Source organism: Salmo salar, chromosome ssa09, assembly GCF_905237065.1.
Source record: "Salmo salar chromosome ssa09, Ssal_v3.1, whole genome shotgun sequence".
NCBI classification, from domain to species: Eukaryota; Metazoa; Chordata; class Actinopteri; order Salmoniformes; family Salmonidae; genus Salmo; species Salmo salar.
In genome coordinates this window covers 91,731,407-91,755,265 of record NC_059450.1, presented here as the reverse complement: position 1 = coordinate 91,755,265, position 23,859 = coordinate 91,731,407, and the positions used below count along the sequence as shown (strand labels likewise).

Sequence of the window (23,859 nt, the reverse complement as noted above, 5' to 3'; positions counted from 1 at the left end):
TTATCATACCAGGGACAGAGCGTTGTTATCATACCAGGACTGAGGATTGTTATCATACCATCCACAGGGACAGAGGGTTGTTATCATACCAGACACAGAGTTGTTATCATACCAGACACAGGGACAGAGCCTTGTTATCATACCAGGCACAGGGACAGAGGATTGTTATCATACCAGGCACAGAGGGTTGTTATCATACCAGGGACAGAGGATTGTTATCATACCAGGCATGGACAGAGGGTTGTTATCATACCAGGGACAGAGGGTTGTTATCATACCAGGGACAGGGACGGGGTTGTTATCATACCAGGGACAGAGGGTTGTTATCATACCAGACACAGGGATAGAGGATTGTTATCATACCAGGCACAGGGACAGAGGCTTGTTATCATACCAGGCACAGGGACAGAGGATTGTTATCATACCAGGGACAGAGGGTTGTTATCATACCAGGGACAGAGGGTTGTTATCATACCAGGGACAGACGGTTGTTATCATACCAGGGAGAGAGGATTGTTATCATACCCGGCACAGGGACAGAGGGTTGTTATCATACCAGGCACAGGGACAGAGGGTTGTTATCATACCAGGGACAGAGTTGTTATCATACCAGGCACAGGGACAGAGGGTTGTTATCATACCAGGCACAGAGGGTTGTTATCATACCAGGGACAGAGGATTGTTATCATACCAGGCACAGGGACAGAGGGTTGTTATCATACCAGGGACAGAGGGTTGTTATGATACCAGACACAGGGATAGAGGATTCTTATCATACCAGGCACAGGGACAGAGGGTTGTTATCATACCAGGCACAGGGACAGAGGATTGTTATCATACCAGGCACAGAGGGTTGTTATCATACCAGGGACAGAGGTTTGTTATCATACCAGGGACAGAGGGTTGTTATCATAGCTGGGACAGAGGGTTGTTATCATACCAGGCACAGGGACAGAGGGTTGTTATCATACCAGGGACAGAGGGTTGTTATCATACCAGGGACAGAGGGTTGTTATCATACCAGGGACAGAGGGTTGTTATCATACCAGGGACAGAGGATTGTTATCATACCAGGCACAGGGACAGATGATTGTTATCATACCAGGGACAGAGGGTTGTTACCATACCAGGGACAGAGGATTGTTATCATACCAGGCACATGGACAGAGGGTTGTTATCATACCAGACAGAGGGATAGAGGGTTGTTATCATACCAGGCACATGGACAGAGGCTTGTTATCATACCAGGCACAGGGACAGAGGCTTGTTATCATACCAGGCACAGAGGGTTGTTATCATACCAGGGACAGAGGGTTGTTATCATACCAGGGACAGAGGGTTGTTATCATACCAGGGACAGAGGATTGTTATCATACCAGGCACAGGGACAGAGGGTTGTTATCATACCAGGGATAGAGGGTTGTTATCATACAAGACACAGGGATAGAGGATTATTATCATACCAGGCACAGGGACAGAGGCTTGTTATCATACCAGGCACATGGACAGAGGCTTGTTATCATACCAGGCACAGAGGGTTGTTATCACACCAGGGACAGAGGGTTGTTATCATACCAGGGAGAGAGGGTTGTTATCATACCAGGGACAGAGGATTGTTATCATACCAGGCACAGGGACAGAGGGTTGTTATCATACCAGGGACAGAGGGTTGTTATCATACCAGACACAGGGATAGAGGATTCTTATCATACCAGGCACAGGGACAGAGGCTTGTTATCATACCAGGCACAGGGACAGAGGATTGTTATCATACCAGGCACAGAGGGTTGTTATCATACCAGGGACAGAGGGTTGTTATCATACCAGGGACAGAGGGTTGTTATCATACCAGGGACAGAGGGTTGTTATCATACCAGGGACAGAGGGTTGTTATCATACCAGGGACAGATGGTTGTTATCATACCAGGGACAGAGCGTTGTTATCATACCAGGGACAGAGGATTGTTATCATACCATGCACAGGGACAGAGGGTTGTTATCATACCAGGGACAGAGTTGGTATCATACCAGACACAGGGATAGAGGGTTGTTATCATACCAGGCACAGGGACAGAGGGTTGTTATCATACCAGGCACAGAGGGTTGTTATCATACCAGGGACAGAGGATTGTTATCATACCAGGCATAGGGACAGAGGGTTGTTATCATACCAGGGACAGAGGGTTGTTATCATACCAGGGACAGGGACAGAGGGTTGTTATCATACCAGGGACAGAGGGTTGTTATCATACCAGACACAGGGATAGAGGATTGTTATCATACCAGGCACAGGGACAGAGGCTTGTTATCATACCAGGCACAGGGACAGAGGATTGTTATCATACCAGGGACAGAGGGTTGTTATCATACCAGGGACAGAGGGTTGTTATCATACCAGGGACAGACGGTTGTTATCATACCAGGGAGAGAGGATTGTTATCATACCCGGCACAGGGACAGAGGGTTGTTATCATACCAGGCACAGGGACAGAGGGTTGTTATCATACCAGGGACAGAGTTGTTATCATACCAGGCACAGGGACAGAGGGTTGTTATCATACCAGGCACAGAGGGTTGTTATCATACCAGGGACAGAGGATTGTTATCATACCAGGGACAGAGGGTTGTTATCATACCAGGGAGAGAGGATTGTTATCATACCAGGCACATGGACAGAGGGTTGTTATCATACCAGGGACAGAGGGTTGTTATCATACCAGGGACAGAGGGTTGTTATCATACCAGGGACAGAGGATTGTTATCATACCAGACACAGGGGCAGAGGGTTGTTATCATACCAGGGACAGAGGGTTGTTATCATACCAGGGACAGAGGATTGTTATCATACCAGGCACAGGGACAGAGGGTTGTTATCATACCAGACACAGGGACAGAGGATTGTTTATCATACCAGCCACAGGGACAGAGGATTGTTATCATACCAGGGACAGAGGGTTGTTATCATACCAGGGACAGAGGGTTGTTATCATACCAGGCACAGCGACAGAGGATTGTTATCATACCAGACACAGGGGCAGAGGGTTGTTATCATACCAGGGACAGAGGATTGTTATCATACCAGGGACAGAGGGTTGTTATCATACCAGCCACAGGGACAGAGGATTGTTATCATACCAGGGACAGAGGGTTGTTATCATACCAGCCACAGGGACAGAGGATTGTTATCATACCAGGGACAGGGACAGAGGGTTGTCATCATACCAGGGACAGGGACAGAGGATTGTTATCATACCAGGGACAGAGGGTTGTTATCATACCAGGGACAGAGGGTTGTTATCATACCAGGGACAGAGGGTTGTCATCATACCAGGGACAGGGACAGAGTGTTGTTATCATACCAGACACAGGGACAGAGGGTTCTTATCATACCAGGGACAGAGGGTTGTTATCATACCAGGGACAGAGGGTTGTTATCATACCAGCCACAGGGACAGAGGATTGTTATCATACAAGGGACAGGGACAGAGGATTGTTATCATACCAGGGACAGAGGGTTGTTATCATACCAGCCACAGGGACAGAGGATTGTTATCATACAAGGGACAGGGACAGAGGATTGTTATCATACCAGGGACAGGGACAGAGGATTGTTATCATACCAGGGACAGGGACAGGGACAGGGACAGAGGATTTTTATCATACCAGCCACAGTTCGTGCAGGGACAGACTCTTTGTTGATCCAGAAGGCTACTTGTGACAGCACCACCACCATAATCAGAGGGATGTACGTCTGAATCAGGTAGTAGCCTAGCTTCCTCTGTAGTAGAAAATGGACTACCATGACAGAGTAGAAACCTGGAAGATAAACAGAATATGTATCAGTAGAGAGGAGTGGTGAGAGAGAACACAACAATGATATGGGAAAGGAGAAGATGTGGAGGGAGAAGAGAGAGCAGGTTGTCTCTGATCTGCTCTGTCTCAGGGTAGAGGGTTACAGAATAACAGAGAAGAGGTGGGGTGCAGAGGGAGAGAAGAGGGGAGAGAGGGGAGGTAAATAGAGAAAGAGGGAAAGAGGAGGGGAGTGTAGTGTAGTAGTGTAGTGTGGTGTAGTAGTGTAGTAGTGTAGTTTAGTAGTGTGATGTAGTAGTGTAGTGTAATGTAGCAGTGTAGTAGTGTAGTGTAGTAGTGTAGTAGTTTAGTAGTGTAGTAGTGTGGTAGTGTGGTGTAGTAGTGTCATAGTGTAGTGTAGTAGTGTATTGTATTAGTGTAGTGTAGTAGTGCAATGTAGAAATGTAGTAGTGTAGTAGTGTAGGAGTGTGGTGTAGTAGTGTAGTGTAGTAGTGTAGTGTAGTAGTGTAGTGTAGTGTAGTAGTATAGTAGTGTAGTAGTGTAATGTAGTAGTGTAATGTAGTAGTGTAATGCAGTAGTGTAGTACTGTAGTAGTGTAGCAGTTTAGTGTAGTAGTGTAGTGGAGTAGTGTAGTAGTGGAGTGGAGTGGTGTAGTGCAGTGTAGTGTAGTAGTGCAGTGTAGTAGTGTAGTGTAGTAGTGTAGTGTAGTAGTGTAGTGTGGTGTAGTAGTGTAGTAGTGTAGTGTAGTAATATAGTAGTGTAGTGTAGTAGTGTAGTAGTGTAGTGTAGTTGTGTAATGTAGTAGTGTAGTATACTGTAGTAGTTTAGTAGTGTAATGTCACTAGTTTAGTACTGTAGTGTAGTAGTGTAGTGTAGTAGAGTAGTGTAATGCAGGAGTGTAGTGTAGTGTAGTAGTGTAATGTAGTAGTGTAGTGTGGTGTAGTGTAGTAGTGTAGTCGTGTAGTAGTGTAATGTACTAGTGTAATTTAGTAGTTTTGTGTAATGTAGTGAAGTAGTGTAATGAAGTGTAGCAATGTAGTAGTGTAGTGTAGTGTAGTATTGTAGTGGTGTAGTATTGTAGTAGTGTAGTGTAGTAGTGTTGTAGTGTAGTGTAGTAATATAGTAGTGTAATGTAGTGAAGTAGTGTAATGAAGTGTAGTGATGTAGTAGTGTAGTGTAGTGTAGTGTAGTAATATAGTAGTGTAATGTAGTAGTGTAGTGTAGTAGTGTAGTAGTGTAGTGTAGTTGTGTAATGTAGTAGTGTAGTATAGTTTAGTAGTTTAGTAGTGTAATGTAGTAGTGTAGTGTAGTGTGGTAGTGTAGACGTGTAATGTAGTAGTGTAGTGCAGTAGTGTAATGTAGTAGTGTAGTGTGGTAGTGTAGTAGTGTAGTAGTGTAGTGTAGTAGTGTAGTGTAGTAGTGTAATGTAGTAGTGTAATGTACTGGTGTAGTGTGGTAGTGTAGTAGTGTAGTGTAGTGCAGTAGTGTAATGTAGTAGTGTAATGTACTAGTGTAATGTGGTAGAGTAGTAGGCTAGTGTAGTGTAGTAGTGTAGTGTAATGTAGTAGTGTTGTGTAGTGTGGTAGTGTAGTAGTGTAGTAGTGTAATGTAGTAGTGTAGTAGTGTACAGTAGTAGTGTAGTGTAGCGTGGTAGTGTGGTAGTGTAATGTAGTAGTGTAGTGTAGTAGTGTAGTAGTGTAATGTAGTAGTGTAGTGTAGTGTGGTAGTGTAGTAGTGTAATGTAGTAGTGTAGTGTAGTAGTGTAGTAGTGTAGTGTAGTGTAGTAGTGTGGTGTAGTGTAGTAGTGTAGTCGTGTAGTAGTGTAATGTACCAGTGTAATTTAGTAGTTTTGTGTAATGTAGTGAAGTAGTGTAATGAAGTGTAGCAATGTAGTAGTGTAGTGTAGTGTAGTATTGTAGTAGTGTAGTGTAGTGTAGTAGTGTAGTGTAGTAATATAGTAGTGTAATGTAGTAGTGTAGTGTAGTAGTGTAGTAGTGTAGTGTAGTTGTGTAATGTAGTAGTGTAGTATAGTGTAGTAGTTTAGTAGTGTAATGTAGTAGTGTAGTGTAGTGTGGTAGTGTAGACATGTAATGTAGTAGTGTAGTGCATTGTAGAGTAATGTAGTAGTGTAATGTACTAATGTAGTGTGGTAGTGTAGTAGTGTAGTGTAGTAGTGTAGTAGTGTCGTGTAGTGTAGTGTAGTGTAATGTAGTAGTGTAGTGTAGTGTAGTGTGGTAGTGTAGTAGTGTAGTAGTGTAATGTAGTAGTGTAGTGTAGTAGTGTAGTAGTGTACAGTAGTAGTATAGTGTAGTGTGGTAGTGTAGTAGTGTAATGTAGTAGTGTAATGTAGCGTGGTAGTGTAGTAGTGTAATGTAGTAGTGTAGTGTAGTAGTGTAGTGTAGTGTAGTAGTGTAGTAGTGTGGTAGTATAGTGTAGTGTAGTATAGTGTAGTAGTTTAGTAGTGTAATGTAGTAGTGTAGTGTAGTGTGGTAGTGTAGACGTGTAATGTAGTAGTGTAGTGCAGTAGTGTAATGTAGTAGTGTAATGTACTAGTGTAGTGTGGTAGTGTAGTAATGTAGTGTAGTAGTGTAGTGTAGTAGTGTAATGTAATGTAGTAGTGTAGTGTAGTGTGGTAGTGCAGTAGTGTAGTAGTGTAATGTAGTAGTGTAGTGTAGTAGTGTAGTAGTGTACAGTAGTAGTGTAGTGTAGTGTGGTAGTGTAGTAGTGTAATGTAGTAGTGTAGTGTGGTAGTGTAGTAGTGGAATGTAGTAGTGTAGTGTAGTAGTGTAGTGTAGTGTAGTAGTGTAGTTGTTTGGTAGTGTAGTGTAGTGTAGTAGTGTAGTAGTGTAATGTAGTAATTTAGTAGTGTAGTAGGGTAATGTACTAGTGCAATGTACTATTGTAGTAGTGTAGTAGTGTGATGTAGTAGTGTAATAGTGTAGTGTATTGTATTAGTGTAGTGTAGTAGTGCAACGTAGTACTGTAGTAGTGTAATGTAGTAGTGTAGTAGTGTAGTGTAGTAGTGTAGTGTGGTATTGAAGTAATGTAGTAGTGTAATGTACTAGTGTAGTAGTGAAGTGTAGTAATGTAGTAGTGTAATTTAGTAGTTGTGTGTAATGTAATGTAATGTAGTAGTGTAGTGTAGTGTAGTAGTGTAGCAGCATAGTGTAGTAATGTAGTAGTGTAATGTACTAGTGTAGTAGTGTAGTGTAGTAGTGTATTGTATTAGTGTAGTGTAGTAGTGCAACATAGTACTGTAGTAGTGTAATGTAGTAGTGTGGTAGTGTAGTGTAGTAGTGTAGTAATGTAGTAGTGTAATGTACTAGTGTAGTAGTGAAGTGTAGTAATGTAGTAGTGTAATTTAGTAGTTTTGTGTAATGTAGTGTAGTAGTGTAATGAAGTGTAGTAATGTAGTAGTGTAGTGTAGTGTAGTATTGTAATAGTGTAGTGTAGTGTAGTAGTGTAGCAGCGTAGTGTAGTAATGTAGTAGTGCAATGTAGTAGTGTATTAGTGTAGTGTAGTAGTGTAGTAGTTTAATGTAGTAGTGTAGTGTAATAGTGTAGTAGTGTAGTGTAGTGTAGTAGTGTAATGTACTAGTATAGTAGTGTAGTAGTGTAATGTATTAGTATAATGTACTAGTGTAGTAGTGCAATGTAGTAATCTAGTAGTGTAATGTAGTAGTGTAGTGTAGTAGTGTAGTGTAGTATTACAGTAGTGTAGTAGTGCAGTGTAGTAGTTTGGTGTAGTAGTGTATTGTAGTAGTGTAGTAGTGTAGTGTGGTGTAGTAGTGTAATGTAGTAATGTAGTAGTGTAATGTAGTAATGTAATGCAGTAGTGTAGTACTGTAGTAGTGTAGCAGTTTAGTGTAGTAGTGTAGTCGTGCAATGTAGTAGTGTAGTGTAGTAGTGTAGTGCAATGTAGTAGTGTAGTGTAATAGTGTAGTGTAGTGCAGTGTAGTAGTGTATTGTATTAATGTAGTGTGGTAGTGTAATGTAGTAGTGTAATTGTGTAGTGTAAAGTAGTAGTGTGTGTAGTAGTGTAGTAGTGTAGTGTAGTAGTGTAGTGTGGTAGTGTGTGTTGTAGTGTAGTGTTGTAGTGTAGTAGTGTAGTGTGGTAGTGTGTGTTGTAGTGTAGTAGTGTAGTGTAGTAGTGTGTGCTGTAGTGTAGTAGGGTAGTGTTGTAGTGTAGTGTAGTAGTGTAGTGTGGTAGTGTGTGTTGTAGTGTAGTAGTGTAGTGTAGTAGTGTAGTAGTGTAGTGTAGTAGTGTATTCGTGTAATGTAGTAGTGTGGTAGTGTAATGTAGTAGTGTAGTGTAGTAGTGTAGTGTAGTAGTGTAGTGGTGTGTGTAGTAGTGTAATGTAGTAGTGTGGTTGTGTAGTGTTGTAGTGGTGTAGTGTAGTAGTGTAGTGTGGTAGTGTAATGTAGTAGTGTAGTGTAGTGGTGTGTGTAGTAGTGCATTGTAGTAGTGTAGTGTAGTAGTGTAGTGTAGTAGTGTTGTGTAGTAGTGTAGTGTAGTACTGTAGTGGTGTGTGTAGTGGTGTAATGTAGTAGTGTGGTTGTGTAGTGGTGTAGTGGTGTAGTGTAGTAGTGTAGTGTGGTAGTGTAATGTAGTAGTGTAGTGTAGTGGTGCGTGTAGTAGTGTAATGTAGTAGTGTAGTGTAGTAGTGTAATGTAGTAGTGTAGTAGTGTAGTGTAGTAGTGTAGTGGTGTGTGTAGTAGTGTAATGTAGTAGTGTGGTAGTGTAATATTGTAGTATAGCAATGTACAAATAGTCTCTCTCTCCCTCTCTCTCTCCCTCTTTCTCTCTGATTTTACATGTGATGTAACCTACAGCGGGTCCTTACCTGTGTTGGACTTGAACGTCTCCATGGATAACCTCTGTCCCACCAGGTCATACTGTAGCAGACTGATAGACTCCTGAGGACAGTCTACAGAAGCTTCCAGACCCTTCCTCCAGGTAAAGGTGATCTCACTGCTCGTGTACGCATCTGATGTATACAGAAACAAGTTCATTCAGTTGTCATAACATTCGTATATATAATGTTGACAGAAACTACAAGACATCGTAGGCATCTGAAATGGTCCATGTTCCTTATGTAGTGCACTACAAAGGGGATACGGAGAAAACAGTTTTGAGAAAGCTGGAGCACAATGATGTGAATTTACCTGTTTCAGTGTCATAAGCAAACTTTTTTTATGATGAATCACTTCAAAATTACTTTTAGGGCTGTCAAACGATAAAAAAATATATATAGATATGTAATCAATGTAGTCGCAGGATTTACTGTAATTAATCGCGATTAATAGTGAATTTGCTAAAAATGTCTGCTTTTCCAATACCAAAAACACTTTTTGAATATGACAGCCCTAATTCCTTTAGAAAAGAACCAGAGGAAGGAGATCCTAGACTGACTACTCACAGCTGCCGAACTTGAGAGGACAGGCATGTCCATCCATAGGGAAGTCCATGAGACTCATGGGACATTCTGCACTGATGGTTAGTCTGAGATACAAATTGAATACATTACACTTCTGATTTCATCTGTGTAAAAACTGTGTATACAGTATAACACAACTGGTTTCCTCTGTGCAAAGCAGCACTGCAATGGCATTTTATTTTTCATAGTCTTAATTGACAGTCTTAATTGCCTACAAAAAAAAGGGGTTTATTTAAAACACTTCTTCCTGTAGCTACCTCATGGTGAAGGGGTTCTACAGGAGGACGCAGGGAGGAGGGGCTGCCTCATGGTGAAGGGGTTCTACAGGAGGACCCAGGGGGGAGGGGCTGCCTCATGGTGAAGGTGTTCTACAGAAGGACCCAGGGAGGAGGGGCTACCTCATGGTGAAGGGGTTCTACAGGAGGACCCAGGGAGGAGGGGCTACCTCATGGTGAAGGGGTTCTACAGGAGGACCCAGGGAGGAGGGGCTACCTCATGGTGAAGGGGTTCTACAGGAGGGTCCAGGGAGGAGGGGCTACCTCATGGTGAAGGGGTTCTACAGGAGGGTCCAGGGAGGAGGGGCTACCTCATGGTGAAGGGGTTCTACAGGAGGACCCAGGGAGGAGGGGCGACCTCATGGTGAAGGGGTTCTACAGGAGGACCAGGGAGGAGGGGTGACCTCATGGTGAAGGGTTTCTACAGGAGGACCCAGGGAGGAGGGGCTACCTCATGGTTAAGGGATTCTACAGGAGGGTGCAGGGGGGAGGGGCTACCTCATGGTGAAGGGGTTCTACAGGAGGACAGAGAGGAGGAGGGGCTCGGGGCTCAGGTTACCTCATGGTATAGAGGACGGTCCCGTTCTGCATGATGCGGAACAGCTTGTTGGGAGTGGTCATATTGTGTGCGATGGACTTCCTGGAGTTCCTGAAGAACGTGTCGGGTGTCCAGATCTTATCCACCATCTTGTTGTTGAGACGCAAGATCTCCACGGCGCCGTCGTACTTCAGCCTCTCGTCCACCCAGGTCTGGCGGAAGAACATGTCTATAGTGTACTCCTGAGGAGGAGATAGAAGGCCAGGCATTAGATGACTGATCACCAGACAGGTTCTGGATCTAGAATGTAGATCTAGAATCTATATTCTACAGTTCTGAAGAAGGCCAGAGGAATGTACAGTATGATATGCAGGTCCTGCTCCAAACCACAGACGTAATACATGTGTTTATAACTAACTATCCACAGTTAAATCCATTCAAACAAGACAGTCCAGAGAGATGATGAGATGATTATGACAATCACTACCTATAGATCTTCATTCATCAATCCAGTTGAGCATTCAGTTTGCTTGACATATTGATTTAGAGGATAGAATAAACATTCTGCCAGGCCAGGACCCTCCACTAGTTAGTGTATTGAAACAGACTAATCAAACTAAATGGCTCATTATCTAATCTACAGTATAAAGCAGTCTGCCCATAAGGCTGCTGTGCAGTGGAAAATTGTATTTAGTTATTTTTATTTAACTAGGCAAGTCAGTTAAGAACAAATTCATATTTACAGTGATGGCCTACCTCGGGCCAAACCCTAACCCGGATGATGCTGGGGCAATTGTACAGCACCCTATGGTACTTCCAATCACGGCCGGTTGTGATACAGCCTGGAATCAAACCAGGGTCTGTAGTGACTCCTCTAGCACTGAGATGCAGTGCCTTAGACCGTTGCGCCACACGGGAAGCTCAGTTGTCACCCATATGTAATAACTATGTAAACATAACATATTAACACAGTTGCTAACTTACATGCATTATGTGACAGTAAGCCTATGTGGGAATATGCTTAGTGTCTCTTACCATTTCCACATCTGATACTGGTCCAAAGCTGGTGACAAAGATATCTGTTTTCACCTCTGTAATCATACCTGAAAAGGATATAGTGATTTTAATTGTTGCCCATAAAAACATGGAAAGCTGTAAATAGACTAGAAACAATTATTTTAGAGAAACTAATCAGGTAAAAATACTGTACAATGTAATAGCCCAACTATGTTATTTCCTACTTATTCAATGAAAAGTACTGTAGATGTAAGATATAGGAAAATAAATCAGAACAGAGGTCTAGGACAGTCCCACCTCCGGATCCTGGCCGCAACCTGTTGTCATATCCATCCAGTAGTCGGTCCAGAATACGGGTGATGTTTTCACCTGCGTAGCTTTCTTGTCCATAGACACGGCCAACACTGAAATCAATACAATCATAATTGATGGAAGTTTATACTGCCCTGTGTAGGCCTATAAACTTAGTAGGTTGAACCTTTTAGGATTGGTATGTTTATTATCACACATAATTTATATACATTCAATAAACTATAGAGGACTACAATTAGAAAAATGTTATTTTACTCACCAGGTCAAAGTGACCAAAATCAGAATCAAGATACCCATCCTTGCCAGCAGGTTATGCAAAACATTCCCTGTCAAACTCTGAGTGTAAATTAAATAGTCAGCCTTTCTCTGTCCTCCGCTAGTCTAAAGTGAATGTATTTTAAACACAAGGATTTGTAAAGTAATCGAATTAGGAGATTAGCACAGAAAATCCAATCCATGTTTAGACTGGGACACTTGTTAGGAAAAGAGAGTGATTACAAAAAAGCTGGGGAAATGTAAACATTTTAACTGTTATTGTATACTCGGGGAGCTATACTCTTCCAGTTGTTAAAATGTATGAATCTAGGATGGAATTTCAAGGATATTTGTGTTATTTTTAGATCAAGATTCTTGACCCCTTGAGCATTGCGCGTCTAAACAGCAGGTGGCGCAATCTGTTCTATTCGGCGGTTGAGCCACCGGAAACTCTTTTAGCGAGGAAGTAACTCCAGGATGTTTCTGGAAGAACTGGCTGACTGGCGCAAACACTGTCCCGTACAACTTTGGTAATATTGTCTAGCTAGTTTATGCATATACGTATATGTTTTGGGAAGGTTACATATCGTTATGTCGGTACAAGTTAGGACCTGAATATCGTTTGAGAGAAACAACATTTAGCTAGCAGGTTAGCTAACTATCAGATCAGGAGGTGTGAGAGGGTCGCTAGCCAGCAGCATGTCGGTTCACTTCGAGGAGAGAAGTGGTGTTATCCCGTGTAATACACCATGGGGAAACTGGTCCCAAACCATGGAGGAGGTATTTATTGAAGTGAATGTACCCTCGTGGGACGTCTGGCAAAGAAGTAAAATGTAATCTGGGATCCAAACAGATAGAACTACACGTCAAAGGACAACAAGTCTTCAAGGTAGGCATCACAACAATCATTTTTCAAAGTAAGGTAGTGGACGTTAATAAGGGTTAGTTACATGAACAAAATCAGACCATTCTGGAATGAAAATGGATGGCCCTCCCTTTAGCTAAAATATATTTAACCTAAACCCTCCCTGAACGTTTGAAAAAAAACAACAAGTGACCCTCCTTTACCCCAAATAATAATCAAAACAAAGTGGATAGCAGAGAACACGTCTACCGTTTAACCTCACTTCTTGGACAGACCAAAGCCTTAGATCTTAGTCCTAAGCATTACATGGCAACGTGGGAATTTGGATGGCACACAGGCCTGCGGGACAGAAAGTTATGGATTCGCAGACCACGATGGACAAGAGTAGGGATGAAAAGATCTCCTTTATAGTAAAAGCATTGCATGATTCTATCATCATGTTTGCAGGTCTGAGGAAAAATACATGTTTTAAAAAATGTCATGCAGTTTTACGTCATTTTAGAATCATTTTTTAATACCACACAAATGACTGAAATTGCAGGCTAAAAATGGGCAGAGAGAGAGGCCTAATGTCTTATCATATTTCTCCAATGCCAAATCAGTGTGTCTTGTTTGCAATAAAACTGTCCCTGTTTGCAAATAATTAAATCTGAGATGTCATTAGGAATCTGAGCATGGTACTTAAAAAAGTTAGGCCTACCTTTCCTACCCAGACATAGGCCTACCAACGCAGAAAAATGTAAGCTTTAACTGCTGGCTACTCTTCCATGTCTTATCCCAATGAGAGAAGGTCACCAGTGTTTCCTTAAAAGCCGTCAGGGTTTCTACATCTTCTATTTTACCAAAAGCGAATAGCTTTAATCAATTTGATTACTTCCCAAGCAAAGTCTATTTTCTTGTCTCCTCGGCTAAAGGTTGTAGCTCCGCCTCTAAACATCAAAGAAAGGAAACCATATGCATCATAGTAATGTCTTCACGGGTATTTTAAAGCTTGTTTCTAGAATAAAACATTGCAGATCAAAACGCTGTTATACAGTAGATCACTTTATATAATCAGATCTGTTTTTATTTTCTTCAAAATCTTAAACTAACAAGGGGTAGTAGGTCTGTGCTTTTTGCCATTTTCTTTCATTAAAGGTAGGTCTATGGCATACCCCCCCAATTCGAGTTTTGGTTTTAACTTACCCTACCTCCATGTCAGTGACAGACTGTTATTTAAAGAGTGCATGGTGGATGAAAGAATTGACAGACAAATCTATGGATATAGCAGCCTAATTTCATCTGTCAAACAGGTAGGCCTACCTGTTAATTCTTAATTAGAAAGAAATAGGCTCTCTTATTAATACAGTCTAATTAAAATGAAGACGTTGAAATTAATTATGCTTATTTGAATTTAACTTTTAGCATCATGAGCTGTCGATTTCGAATTAATTGTGCCGTTGCTGCTTCAAGTTTCAGCACTGGAATCTGTCTTATTGTGAAGTCATTAACTCTGATAAATACATCAGGGGTAAGAAACCTAGTTATAGTAGTAGCAAATCAGTTATAGTAGTAGCAAATCAGTTATAGTAGTAGCAAATCAGTTATAGTAGTAGCAAATCAGTTATAGTAGTAGCAAATCAGTTATAGTAGTAGCAAGCTATTGAAGTTGATCTCCGGTCCTCCTCCGCTTCATGCCCTCCATCTCAAACTGAACAGAACATAGGCTAGTCCACAAGCAAGATTCTTTTCAGAAGAAGCCTTTTCCCTGAACAGCCATTGGTTAGGCAGCACACAGAAAACGTTTTTGATCAGTAAGAGCTGAGCAGGCGGGGGTTCATGGCTGAAGTATCCATTGCCATGTGTAATGCAGCCTAGTTTATTTAACACCATCCCAGCAGCTATTTTAGAAATATAACTTTGGTCTGTGCTTCTCTGAGCATGCACTTCGTAGCCAATAGCAGCTATGGATCATTTGATTGAGACCACACTAAATAGCCTATAGGCACACTTGATATTGCATGCCCAGCGGAAAATCAGAGATGAGGGCGGCATCGGGCACACATCAATATATAGCCTAATAAGCAACTAATTTTAAAACATTGAGAAATATTTCATAAATTACAAATTAATGACCCTCCCCTGGACTAGATTAAAAAATACTAACCCCTCTCCTTGACTGAAATGTAAAAGCATGACCCTCCCCCATTTTCCTCCAGGTAACCAAATGTGTACATGCTGAGGCCATCCTTCCAAAATATCTAGTTTTACCTGCATAGGTGACTCCCAGATAATTATCATTACCACTACACTTATTTTCCCAAGTACACATTATTTAAAGTAACGCACGTATAAAGATGTAGCTATAACATAGTTATCTACAGTCCAGAATGGTTTCTTGGTGAAGGTGCTTTGTTCTCTGATTCAGGTCAATCTAACGTAACAGGTGTTAAAAGGCACCTGAGCAGAGTTCCCACATCTGTTTTTCCCAGGAGAAACGGAAGTTAGGTTGAAAATACTGTATCCCTGAAAAAAAAAACGGTTTTCTGGCAAACCTGTACATGCTAGATTCAGGTGAATTTTGGTAGTCATGTGATTGTAAACTGCAAGCTTATTGGTCCAGTTTTAATTACCTGTTTTGTTTGCTTTGATTGGTTGCAAGTATGCTGCAGGTAGGATTGTATTTGCTTATAGTCATGTCTCTTGTACTTCCAGGGTAAATTATTTGGCATCACTGTTGCTGATGAAGGAACGTGGACATTAGGTGGGTTTCTACTAATTCAATCAACACAATGATTGAATGTAAACCTGGCATAATAAATCCGTATTTTAGCAGATATTGGTTGAAAATAAAGCCTAAGTGGTCACTCTCCCCCTCCACACGTCTTTTTCAGAGGATAAGTGTCTGATCCGTATCGTGCTGATGAAGACGAACAGGGAGGCAGGTAACTGCTGGTCCTCTCTGCTAGAGGGAGAGTACTGTGCTGATGCCTGGCTCCAGGACCAGATGCAGAGGAAACTAACTCTGGAGAGGTTCCAGAGAGAGGTGAGTCATGGTAATACCACTAGTCATTTCCATAGAGGTGATCAGTGAAACAGACAGTCCCACACAGAGCCTTAACACTGACTATACTTCAATAGCCTAAGTCCTCAGGCCTCTACATTATCTGTAAAACATGGATAGATGAAGGCATATTAACATGCAGGCTTTCTGTACTGCTTTCACTTCTCTACATTAAATGAATGTTGCTGTGTCACTTCCCACTCTGTCAACAGAACCCTGGCTTTGACTTCAGTGGAGCAGAGATCTCTGGGAACTTTGCAGGTGGTGGGCCAGACTTCTCCAGCTTGCAGAAGTGATAGTTAAACAGCAAAAGGGACTCACCCACTGTACAGTACGCCTGAGACTGTCATATGGACACTTGAGGCTTGCTAAGGCCTACAGGTGAAGAGATTGTGCTGCGTTCATAACCAAGTGGGAAGGTGGTATTTACCACATACGACTGGGGAAAATCCACGTTAAGGCCCCTCCAACTCGTAATTACCGGTGGGAAACTTTTATATCGGCTATCATCCCTGAGCACCGACTTCTCCCACATGCTGACCTCTTGTCACCTACAAATGAAATTGCAATTTCAGCAGTTGTATCTAAATGTTTTTGAACACTTTTACAAGTATGCTAGTTCTTTTATTTTATGCTTGGTGTTTCTCAAACGTTCAAAGCATATAAATGCATCCGACTGATATTTTCTACTTCACAGCTGGTAATTACCACCTTTCTGCTTGGTTATGAACTCAGGTTGAGCAGTTGCCTTTGGGCAAAGAATAGACAAAGAATATTCCAATCAATCATTTGAAACTATAAGCCATAACTGTACAAACCCACACCCTGCCTTTCCTTTCAACCCTCGTATGCATTTAGGATTGGCTCTTTTTATTCTGCCAAACCTTTCAGAATGCATTGCCATAATTCAGTTAAGTAGCTGTCGGTATGGAAATCTGCTGTGTGGATTTATAATAAATTGTTGAAAAATGGTCTTCATGGATTTGGTTTCAGAACATTGACAGTGCAACCAAACAGCTTTTCAATATCATTTTATTGAAAGGTACAAACACATGGGTTGAACAGGTGGTGTAGTTCCAACTTTAAGGAAAAGTTTTCAAATTCCAGAACATCAACTTCAAATTCTTAAACTTCATTTGTCAGATCAATTGTGGGGCCTACGGTCAAATGCAAATAGTTTGATTTGCATTTGCTAGACCAACTTAATTTCCTATATCTACTGTGCTTACTTAAGTGACTTAGAGTGCATTTGCAAATGGTTGTTTTTTAAAGGCTAAGATTTTGCCACAAATCGAGGTAATTCAACATCACATTTTGTAATCGTGATCCATCTGTAACCCTTGTTAGTAATAGTCAACATTACATTAGAAGATAGTGGTTGTGTCCAAAATGGCACCCTAGTGGGGTACCATGTCAACCACAGCCAGTTTCAGCATGCTATCCTGCAAGCTAAAACCAATGCATGTGCAGGATCATCACATCACTGAGGAAACCTCAACAAACGTCCTCCACAAGTACAAAAAATATATAAATATTTCAATAGTAAAAAAAGAAAACGTTCACCTTGGGTAGAGGAGTGTGCATTTTTAGGCTAGTTCATCAACCTAGGGTGGAAGTTAAGGGTTTTGGGTCCGATTTCTTGGTTCCATTGTTTTGCATTTTCACAAAACCCTTCTCCCTCCTCTTCCACATAGTGGACTGAGGACCTAGGTGGTTCTATACTTCATTGCTTAAAACCAGCAACCACAATAGAATACTATGCAGAGTATTCATGTTGCTACTGATTCAGATAAGAACATACTGTATACACGCGTGCAAGCATTTCAACCAGGAAGGATTTAACCTTCGCTAGGTGGCAGCGGATAAACCCACTTGACCGGGCATTACTCCCTTAGTGTGCCTTCTCAATGGTACCCTATTCCCTTTAAAAGAACAAATCAGCTCTTATCAAAAGTAGTGCACTATATAGGGAATAGGGTGCCATTTCAGATGCACACCTAGTCAATGAAGCAGATGTAGGCTAATAAATAGTGAGCTTATTCAAAAAGTACCATGAGAACAAAAACCAGGAGAAAGGGGGAAATAAGTTTGTTACAGGTTTTCTCCTTAAAGAACTGCATTATCCATAATGCAGTTCTGTAAGGGAAATGGGTTAGTGATGGAGGTAGGTGACCACGTTAGCAACTGTAGAGTACCAGAAGTTGTAGTTTGGGGGGCTTTGTCAAATTCTCCCCCATTAAACTGAAAAACAAAACATTTTTAGGGGAGACATGGTGGTAACCTACTTCTCCTTTTGTATCAGTGTACTCCTACTTTTGTATCGGTGGTCACCCAGCCCCAGGCTTCAGTAGGCAGACTCGGGGATTGTGGGCATATGGGCGATCTTGTAGTAGCTGTGTTTCAACGTGCGTTGCGTTCTGCCAGAGAGGATCCAACGAAGCCTCTGGCCGTTAGGCCTGGAGACCTTGGTGGTTGAATACTCAATCAGACACTTCATAACCAACTCTGTCACGATAACCAGGTCTCCTTCTCGGACCTGAGGAAATGTGAAGAAACAGGGAGAGGAAAAAACAGATTTATCATGCAGCACGTCCGAGTATTATTTTAAAAACATTTGGTCTGTTTCCCCCTTTCTGTACTGCATCATTAAAAACAATCCAGTGATGGTTCCCAATTCCAAAGGTTAAATTACTCCCTCAGGTCACGTTCTAAATGGCACGCGACCTACATGATCAATCAACTTGCCTACATTTTCCATGAACCCGCAACATTAGGTAATCCGTTGGGCAATAGTCCCTGGGGCTCCACCTCATAGCCAACAGTGGATGTGGCTCAAAAGGCACCTTATTCTCTGTAGTGACTAATACTTTTGACCAGGCCCCATAGGGCTCCATTCGGGACACAGAACACCTTCCGATGCTGGGTTGTGTTCATTAGGCACCAAACGGGGGACGACAACCTTGGACTTGTCCAATAAGAAACTTGTTTTATTTGAGTGTGTCTCCTCTCGTTTTCCATTGCAAAACATTTCAAACGTTCACGGTTGTCTGCCCTAATGAACAAGACCCTGGTTAGTATCCTGTTACAACAGACATGTTTGGAGAGTGATATGACACTGGGTGGTAGCCTGAGTCCCAGATCTGTTTGACCTCTTGCCTACAGCTATTCCCAATGTTTGGTGTGACAACATAGGCGCAACACAGTACAAACAGATCTGAGACCAGGCTAGCTGGCTAGACAGTAAACACTCACAGTGAGTTGCTGCTGGAGAGACTGGAAGGCGTTCAGTAGCTTGTCTATGTGCTCATGGTCATGCTGCTCCTGAAGCTCCAGGGCCAACAAGGACAGGGCAAGCAGAGAGGGCTGTGGAGAGAGAAAGAGGGGGAAGAAATTAGGTTAGTATGAAAACTTAATATTAAGAGTGATCACATATACATACACACATATACACACACACACTTTAGTCGAGTTTGAAACTATTTTGAGTGTCTTTTACCCACATGCTCAAAGCGCATCAACCCCCACCCCTTTCCCAAGTGCCCTGCCCAAAATAGACCTAAATCTGATGTCACAACATGAACTAGCTACATACACCCCTTGCTCCTGTATTTTATAGGCAAGTTAAATTGGTTTGCTTAAACAGATTCCGAATTAGACCAAAACACATTTGTTTTGACACAGAGAACTACAGCATCTTACCTTGACTTTGGAGAAAGTGAAAGAGCAATGGCAGGCTTTCAGCTGTGCTTCTAGTCTCTCAACGTTCATGATATCCTTGCTATGGAGAGAGAATTTGTTTTAATAAATTCTGTTGCTTGTTGAGTAAGGCATAAGAGATAAAGGGAAATTGTCTTATGTAAATGACATAAGAGATGCACTGAACAAAAATATAAAACGCAACAGGGGTGGTGATACAGTCCTTGCCATAATATGGACTTGTTGATTGAAATGCATTCCAGGTGACTACCTCATGAAGCTGGTTGAGATCATGCCAAGAGTGTGCAAAGCTGTCATCAAGGCTAAGGGTGGCTACTTTGAAGAATCAAAAATACTTTGATTTAACACTTTTGTTACTACATGATTCCATGTGTTATTTCATAGTTTTGTGATGTCTTCACTAGTATTCTACAAAGTAGAATATAGTAAAGAATAAAGAAAAACCCTTGAATGAGTAGGAGTCCAAACTTTTGACAAGTAGAGTATATATGTGAAACTGAGTTTCAGTTAAATGCATCAACTTTATCCACATTATCCAAATCCCCCCGATATCCAGCCACTACTTTTAGAGAGTATTCACAGCATGTGTATGAACACAAGCCGTCAGACAGGCTCAAACAGCTGCTTTGTGGAACGGCTTTATAATGAACAAATAATGCAACAGCTGCTTTATCTACTAACCTAGTGCACAAGTTCACTGCAGGTAATAATTAAAAAAAATAATCCTAATTATGAAAAAACGTATTGAAAATCATACCGTGGGTATCTCAAAATACCCTGGTATACGGTATCTATCAGGCGTGTCAAACTCATTTTGTACCGGGGGCCGCATTTGGTCTCCCACGAAGTGCGGAGGGCCGCACTAAAATTAGGTGATTATTAGCGAGCTGGACACAGTTAAGAAACTATGAATGTAGGTCCATTATCATTTCTACCTTTTGTCATTTTAAAGTATATTGAGTTAGTATCTTATTTTATTCAAAACACCCATGGGCCAGATTGGGACACCCTCTTATGGACCCGCGGGACAAATGTTTGACACCCTTGTTATATACGGTATACCGGCCAAGCCTACTATATCTACAGTCATCGTACCAGTCATCTTCAAGCGTGTCCTGTATCCGTCTGTAGAACAGCCTGAGGAAGTGGAGGGCTGTGGGGGCTTTGACCTTCCAGTAGAGTTTCTGCAGAATTATCTTCTCCATCCTCATCATGTCGGACACGGTGAAGCGGTTCTGGCTGATCCGGATCAGCTCGTTGGCCATGGGGACATTCTTCTCCTCCTCCGTGGTCTTCACAGCGATGTAGAAACAGGACAGGCCCACGCATGACAGGTGCTTTGGCTGGATCTGGGGATGGGCGAAAGGTTAGTTTTAAAATGAGAGTTCTTGAATGTCAATCATTTTAGGGGTAATCTTTGAAATATTTTCACAGTAAAGAGCCTGTACAACATTCTTCTGATATTACAGAATAGACATGTATGATTTTACAGTCCGTGCACCAAGTAACAGTCATTTGTTTCCCTGTTTGTATTGCTTACTCAGCTAAAACCAAATGAATAAAAAGACAGATTGGAATAATTCCTCATCAAACCCTGTCTGATGTCCAGGCCTTACCTTCATTACAGCGAGGAAGCGGTCCAGCAGGTTGACGGCCAGGGAGAAGGTCTCTGCGCTGAAGCCAAAGAACCTGGTCAGAGACAGGAGGTCCTTCACCTCATACTCCCTGAGCCGGGCGGTCATCCTCAGGCAGTTGTCATGGGCCGTCTCAATGATCCTCAGCCCGCTCAGCTTGGGCTGGTACCTGAACTCCTGGTCAGTCAGAGCCTTCAACTGCACAGCAAAGGGCAGCGCCCCTGGTCCAGTCACTGTGTGAAGCATCTATGGAGAAGAGAGAATGTAGTTAGGCCATTATTAAAGTACATTATTCATTCATGGGAATTGATTGTATGTTTCAAATCAACTTCATGATTACTGTCACCATCGGTGGAAGGGGGACAGAATGTATGTTGTTAATTCAAGGGAATTGATTACTAAGAGGGGTGGGTATAATTTGTGGAACGTTCCAAGAGGAATCTGTTCCAAAAACTTTGTAAAGTACAATGATGCCAACGAACAAGGCATACAAAAGTTGCGTGAACAATTCACCTAGCTAACTAGCTGCCGAATAGGCATCAACTCACCACGTAGCTTATTCTTAATGTTTGTCCATGGGCTATTAGAGTGAGGAGATATTTTTCGGCATGAACGTGTTAAGTGAAAAACTTAATGAAATAGTCCACTTCCCAAGCGGTATCTTATTCGGCCGCTATTAAACTTTGTATGTGTTTGTTGGCAACCTTGTTATTTACAAAGCTTTTCAAACAGATTCCTGTTGGAAAGTTGCACAAATTATACCCACCCTAATAAGAGCTTAAATATTAAACGTTTTCCACAGTTTGGACAGTCACCATTTCGTTACATCCGTGTAAGAAGAGGGATAGTATTTCACATCAACGTGATAAACCATGAGTAGCCTAGACTTATTTGAGATCAACTTAAAACAAGTTTGGGGATGTTTTGGCAGTATGTGTCACAATGGTACTGGTATGTTGGAAACGTGTCAGTATTTTTGGGGAAGTTATTGCCCAAGGCCATTACTCTTCCCTAGTAGAGTCAAGACTGTTCCTTCCTCCATCGATCGGGGTATTCAACTGGGCATCCCGGAGCCAGGCTACTGCAGGGGGTCCACCAAATTTTGTTTAATTTCAATATTTGTTGTTATATTGCTAGCAACAGAATGAATTATACCTACAGTAGAAAATATGAGAATATCTTTCTAATGATGCCAACTATTTATCAACTCCTAATATTGAGCCTATTACACTCACTGGAGTATCTGATATGGGCTTTTAAAAAGCTATTAGGTTACCAGTGCCAGCCACTGGCTGCTGGTAAGCTTTGACTTAAAAAACAGCTGCTCTTAGCGAAAATGTGTTTTGGGTTACCTTTCTAGTTAATAAGCTATAGAGTTTATTTACACTTCATCTTACAATTATATAATGTGGAGAAATCAAATAATGAAAATTATCTACAATTATTTCTCAAATGTTGATTACTTCTCCTTGCCATTATAATTCACCTGATGATAAGAGGTATAATGTGGGTCCCTGGGTAAGGTAAGGTTCAAGTCCCCTGAACTAGATACTACAGTTATTCCCTACTGTTCACCATGATCTCTCGAATTGTTAACGAACTGGTCGAACTGGTCTGAATCCTACTATAGAGGTTGCAACTTCCTCCTGCATGGGACATGTCTGGACATGTTCAAAAAGTAGGTCGTCTATCACATACAACCTGCCAAATTATATAAGTATCTCTGTGTAAACCATTAACAATACAGTTGAAATGGACAATAAACCAGTACCATTTAAAATAGAAAACGACAAAATCTTTCGTGTGAGACGTGAAGGGAAAAAAGGCAAGGAGCCATGCTTCATTACACACGCAGAGAGAGGTCTGCCGTGATGTGTCTGGACATGTTCTCTGCCCATAGAGACCAATGGGCGACCCGAAACACCGACGGTAGCGACTTAAACACAACTAATACTACAACAACGTATACATATTTCTGATCCAAACACCACGTGTCTGCATTATCAATTGATTTTAGTGTTAAAACTTGCATCTACAACATAGATTATTTACAAAACAGGCGCTTTTATGAGTTGAAGGCACAGCAAATGGACAGCAGGCCATGGCAGAAATACACCGGTAAACCCCGTTAAGGCTACAAAATAACTAAGCGACCATTTAGGATATCGTTGAAACAATATGGCTACATAACGACACGGTTTACCATTGTAGCTAGCGCCTGGAAGCCAAAGAGAAATAATGGTGAAAATGAGTGCTCTTACCTTGTCTTTGATATGAGGCGCGTTGGTCGTTGTAGTGAAACGGATTAAAGACAATAGTTACAGGAAAAGATTACAGTATGTACTTTAAATAAGAAAGCTTTCAGCAAATTTAATTTCACCTCCTATGCACACCCCTTCCCCTTGGCGTAAGGCGAAAGAAAAGGTTTTTTTTTTTGCCTTTAGTACTACTCCAAGACCATGCCCCAAAATAGCAAGGTCTAATTGGCCAGTGGTGAAACGACACACACCTCTTCTCAGTTTTCATTCGATATAAACCCATCAATCAGCAAGAAAGTCACACCCTTCACAGTAGTGGGTGGGGTTATGTTATCATGGGGAGAGTGGAGTCCATATTGTGGACACGCTGAACAGTTTGTTTGTTGCACAAGGTCTATGGTTGCACAATGTAAATGGCATCTCTAGAATCATTAGGCATATACCTGTGCTGTGTGTTAAACTACTGTTATAAATTGAGTTTCCATAAATGTAATGCATGTAAATTATTTATGAACCATTGTGCATTTAGTTCCAAACAACCATTTGCAGATTGTCTTTCTTCTGTAACATTTTCACAATGAATGTTACTGGAAACCAGTAACTCTGTGCCTGGACCATTCAGTCATTGCTCTGGTCTCTAGAACAGTCTAGAAAGCCAGGGGCTCAAGGGGGAGAGAGTGTGGTGGCGCTTTGATTCC

At 41.7% G+C, this 23,859-nt stretch overlaps 3 protein-coding genes across 3 annotated transcripts in view; 1 reads left to right on the top strand and 2 right to left on the bottom strand.

The window, feature by feature from the left end:
• gabra6a (gamma-aminobutyric acid type A receptor subunit alpha6a) overlaps positions 1–12,097 on the bottom strand; it is a 38,264-nt gene extending 26,167 nt beyond the window's left edge. The window contains exons 1-7 of the mRNA XM_045724208.1: positions 11,649–12,097; positions 11,375–11,481; positions 11,096–11,163; positions 10,082–10,302; positions 9,230–9,312; positions 8,654–8,797; positions 3,664–3,816 (exon numbers count right to left, since the gene is read on the bottom strand). Of these exons, the coding sequence (XP_045580164.1) occupies positions 3,664–3,816; positions 8,654–8,797; positions 9,230–9,312; positions 10,082–10,302; positions 11,096–11,163; positions 11,375–11,481; positions 11,649–11,686 (814 nt within the window). The 5' untranslated portion in view covers positions 11,687–12,097. The remainder of the gene's footprint in view (positions 1–3,663; positions 3,817–8,653; positions 8,798–9,229; positions 9,313–10,081; positions 10,303–11,095; positions 11,164–11,374; positions 11,482–11,648) is intronic.
• Positions 12,098–12,148: 51 nt separating this feature from the next.
• Positions 12,149–16,525, top strand: nudcd2 (NudC domain containing 2). The gene is given in 5 exon segments (NM_001141087.1): positions 12,149–12,448; positions 12,450–12,533; positions 15,204–15,252; positions 15,383–15,942; positions 16,266–16,525. Coding segments are annotated over 4 exon segments (438 nt in total). The 5' UTR covers positions 12,149–12,343; the 3' UTR covers positions 15,583–15,942; positions 16,266–16,525.
• Positions 16,526–16,566: 41 nt separating this feature from the next.
• LOC106612230 (cyclin-G1) lies at positions 16,567–23,353 on the bottom strand. The gene is made up of 6 exons (XM_014213212.2): positions 23,165–23,353; positions 20,886–21,149; positions 20,365–20,618; positions 19,252–19,330; positions 18,805–18,915; positions 16,567–18,088 (listed from the first exon to the last, which is right to left on the bottom strand). The coding sequence occupies exons 2-6, from the start codon at positions 21,147–21,149 to the stop codon at positions 17,897–17,899; spliced, it is 900 nt and encodes a 299-aa protein (XP_014068687.1). The 5' UTR covers positions 23,165–23,353; the 3' UTR covers positions 16,567–17,896.
• Between the last annotated feature and the right edge of the window lie 506 nt (positions 23,354–23,859).

Coding starts and splice junctions, on each gene's coding strand:
- LOC106612230 (XM_014213212.2), bottom strand. CDS start 21,149: ATGCTTCACACAGTGACTGGACCAGGGGCGCTGCCCTTTGCTGTGCAG. Junction 20,619..20,885: donor GCTTCCTCGCTGTAATGAAG/GTAAGGCCTGGA, acceptor GCCCATCCCCAG/ATCCAGCCAAAGCACCTGTC. Junction 18,916..19,251: donor TCACTTTCTCCAAAGTCAAG/GTAAGATGCTGT, acceptor CTCTCTCCACAG/CCCTCTCTGCTTGCCCTGTC.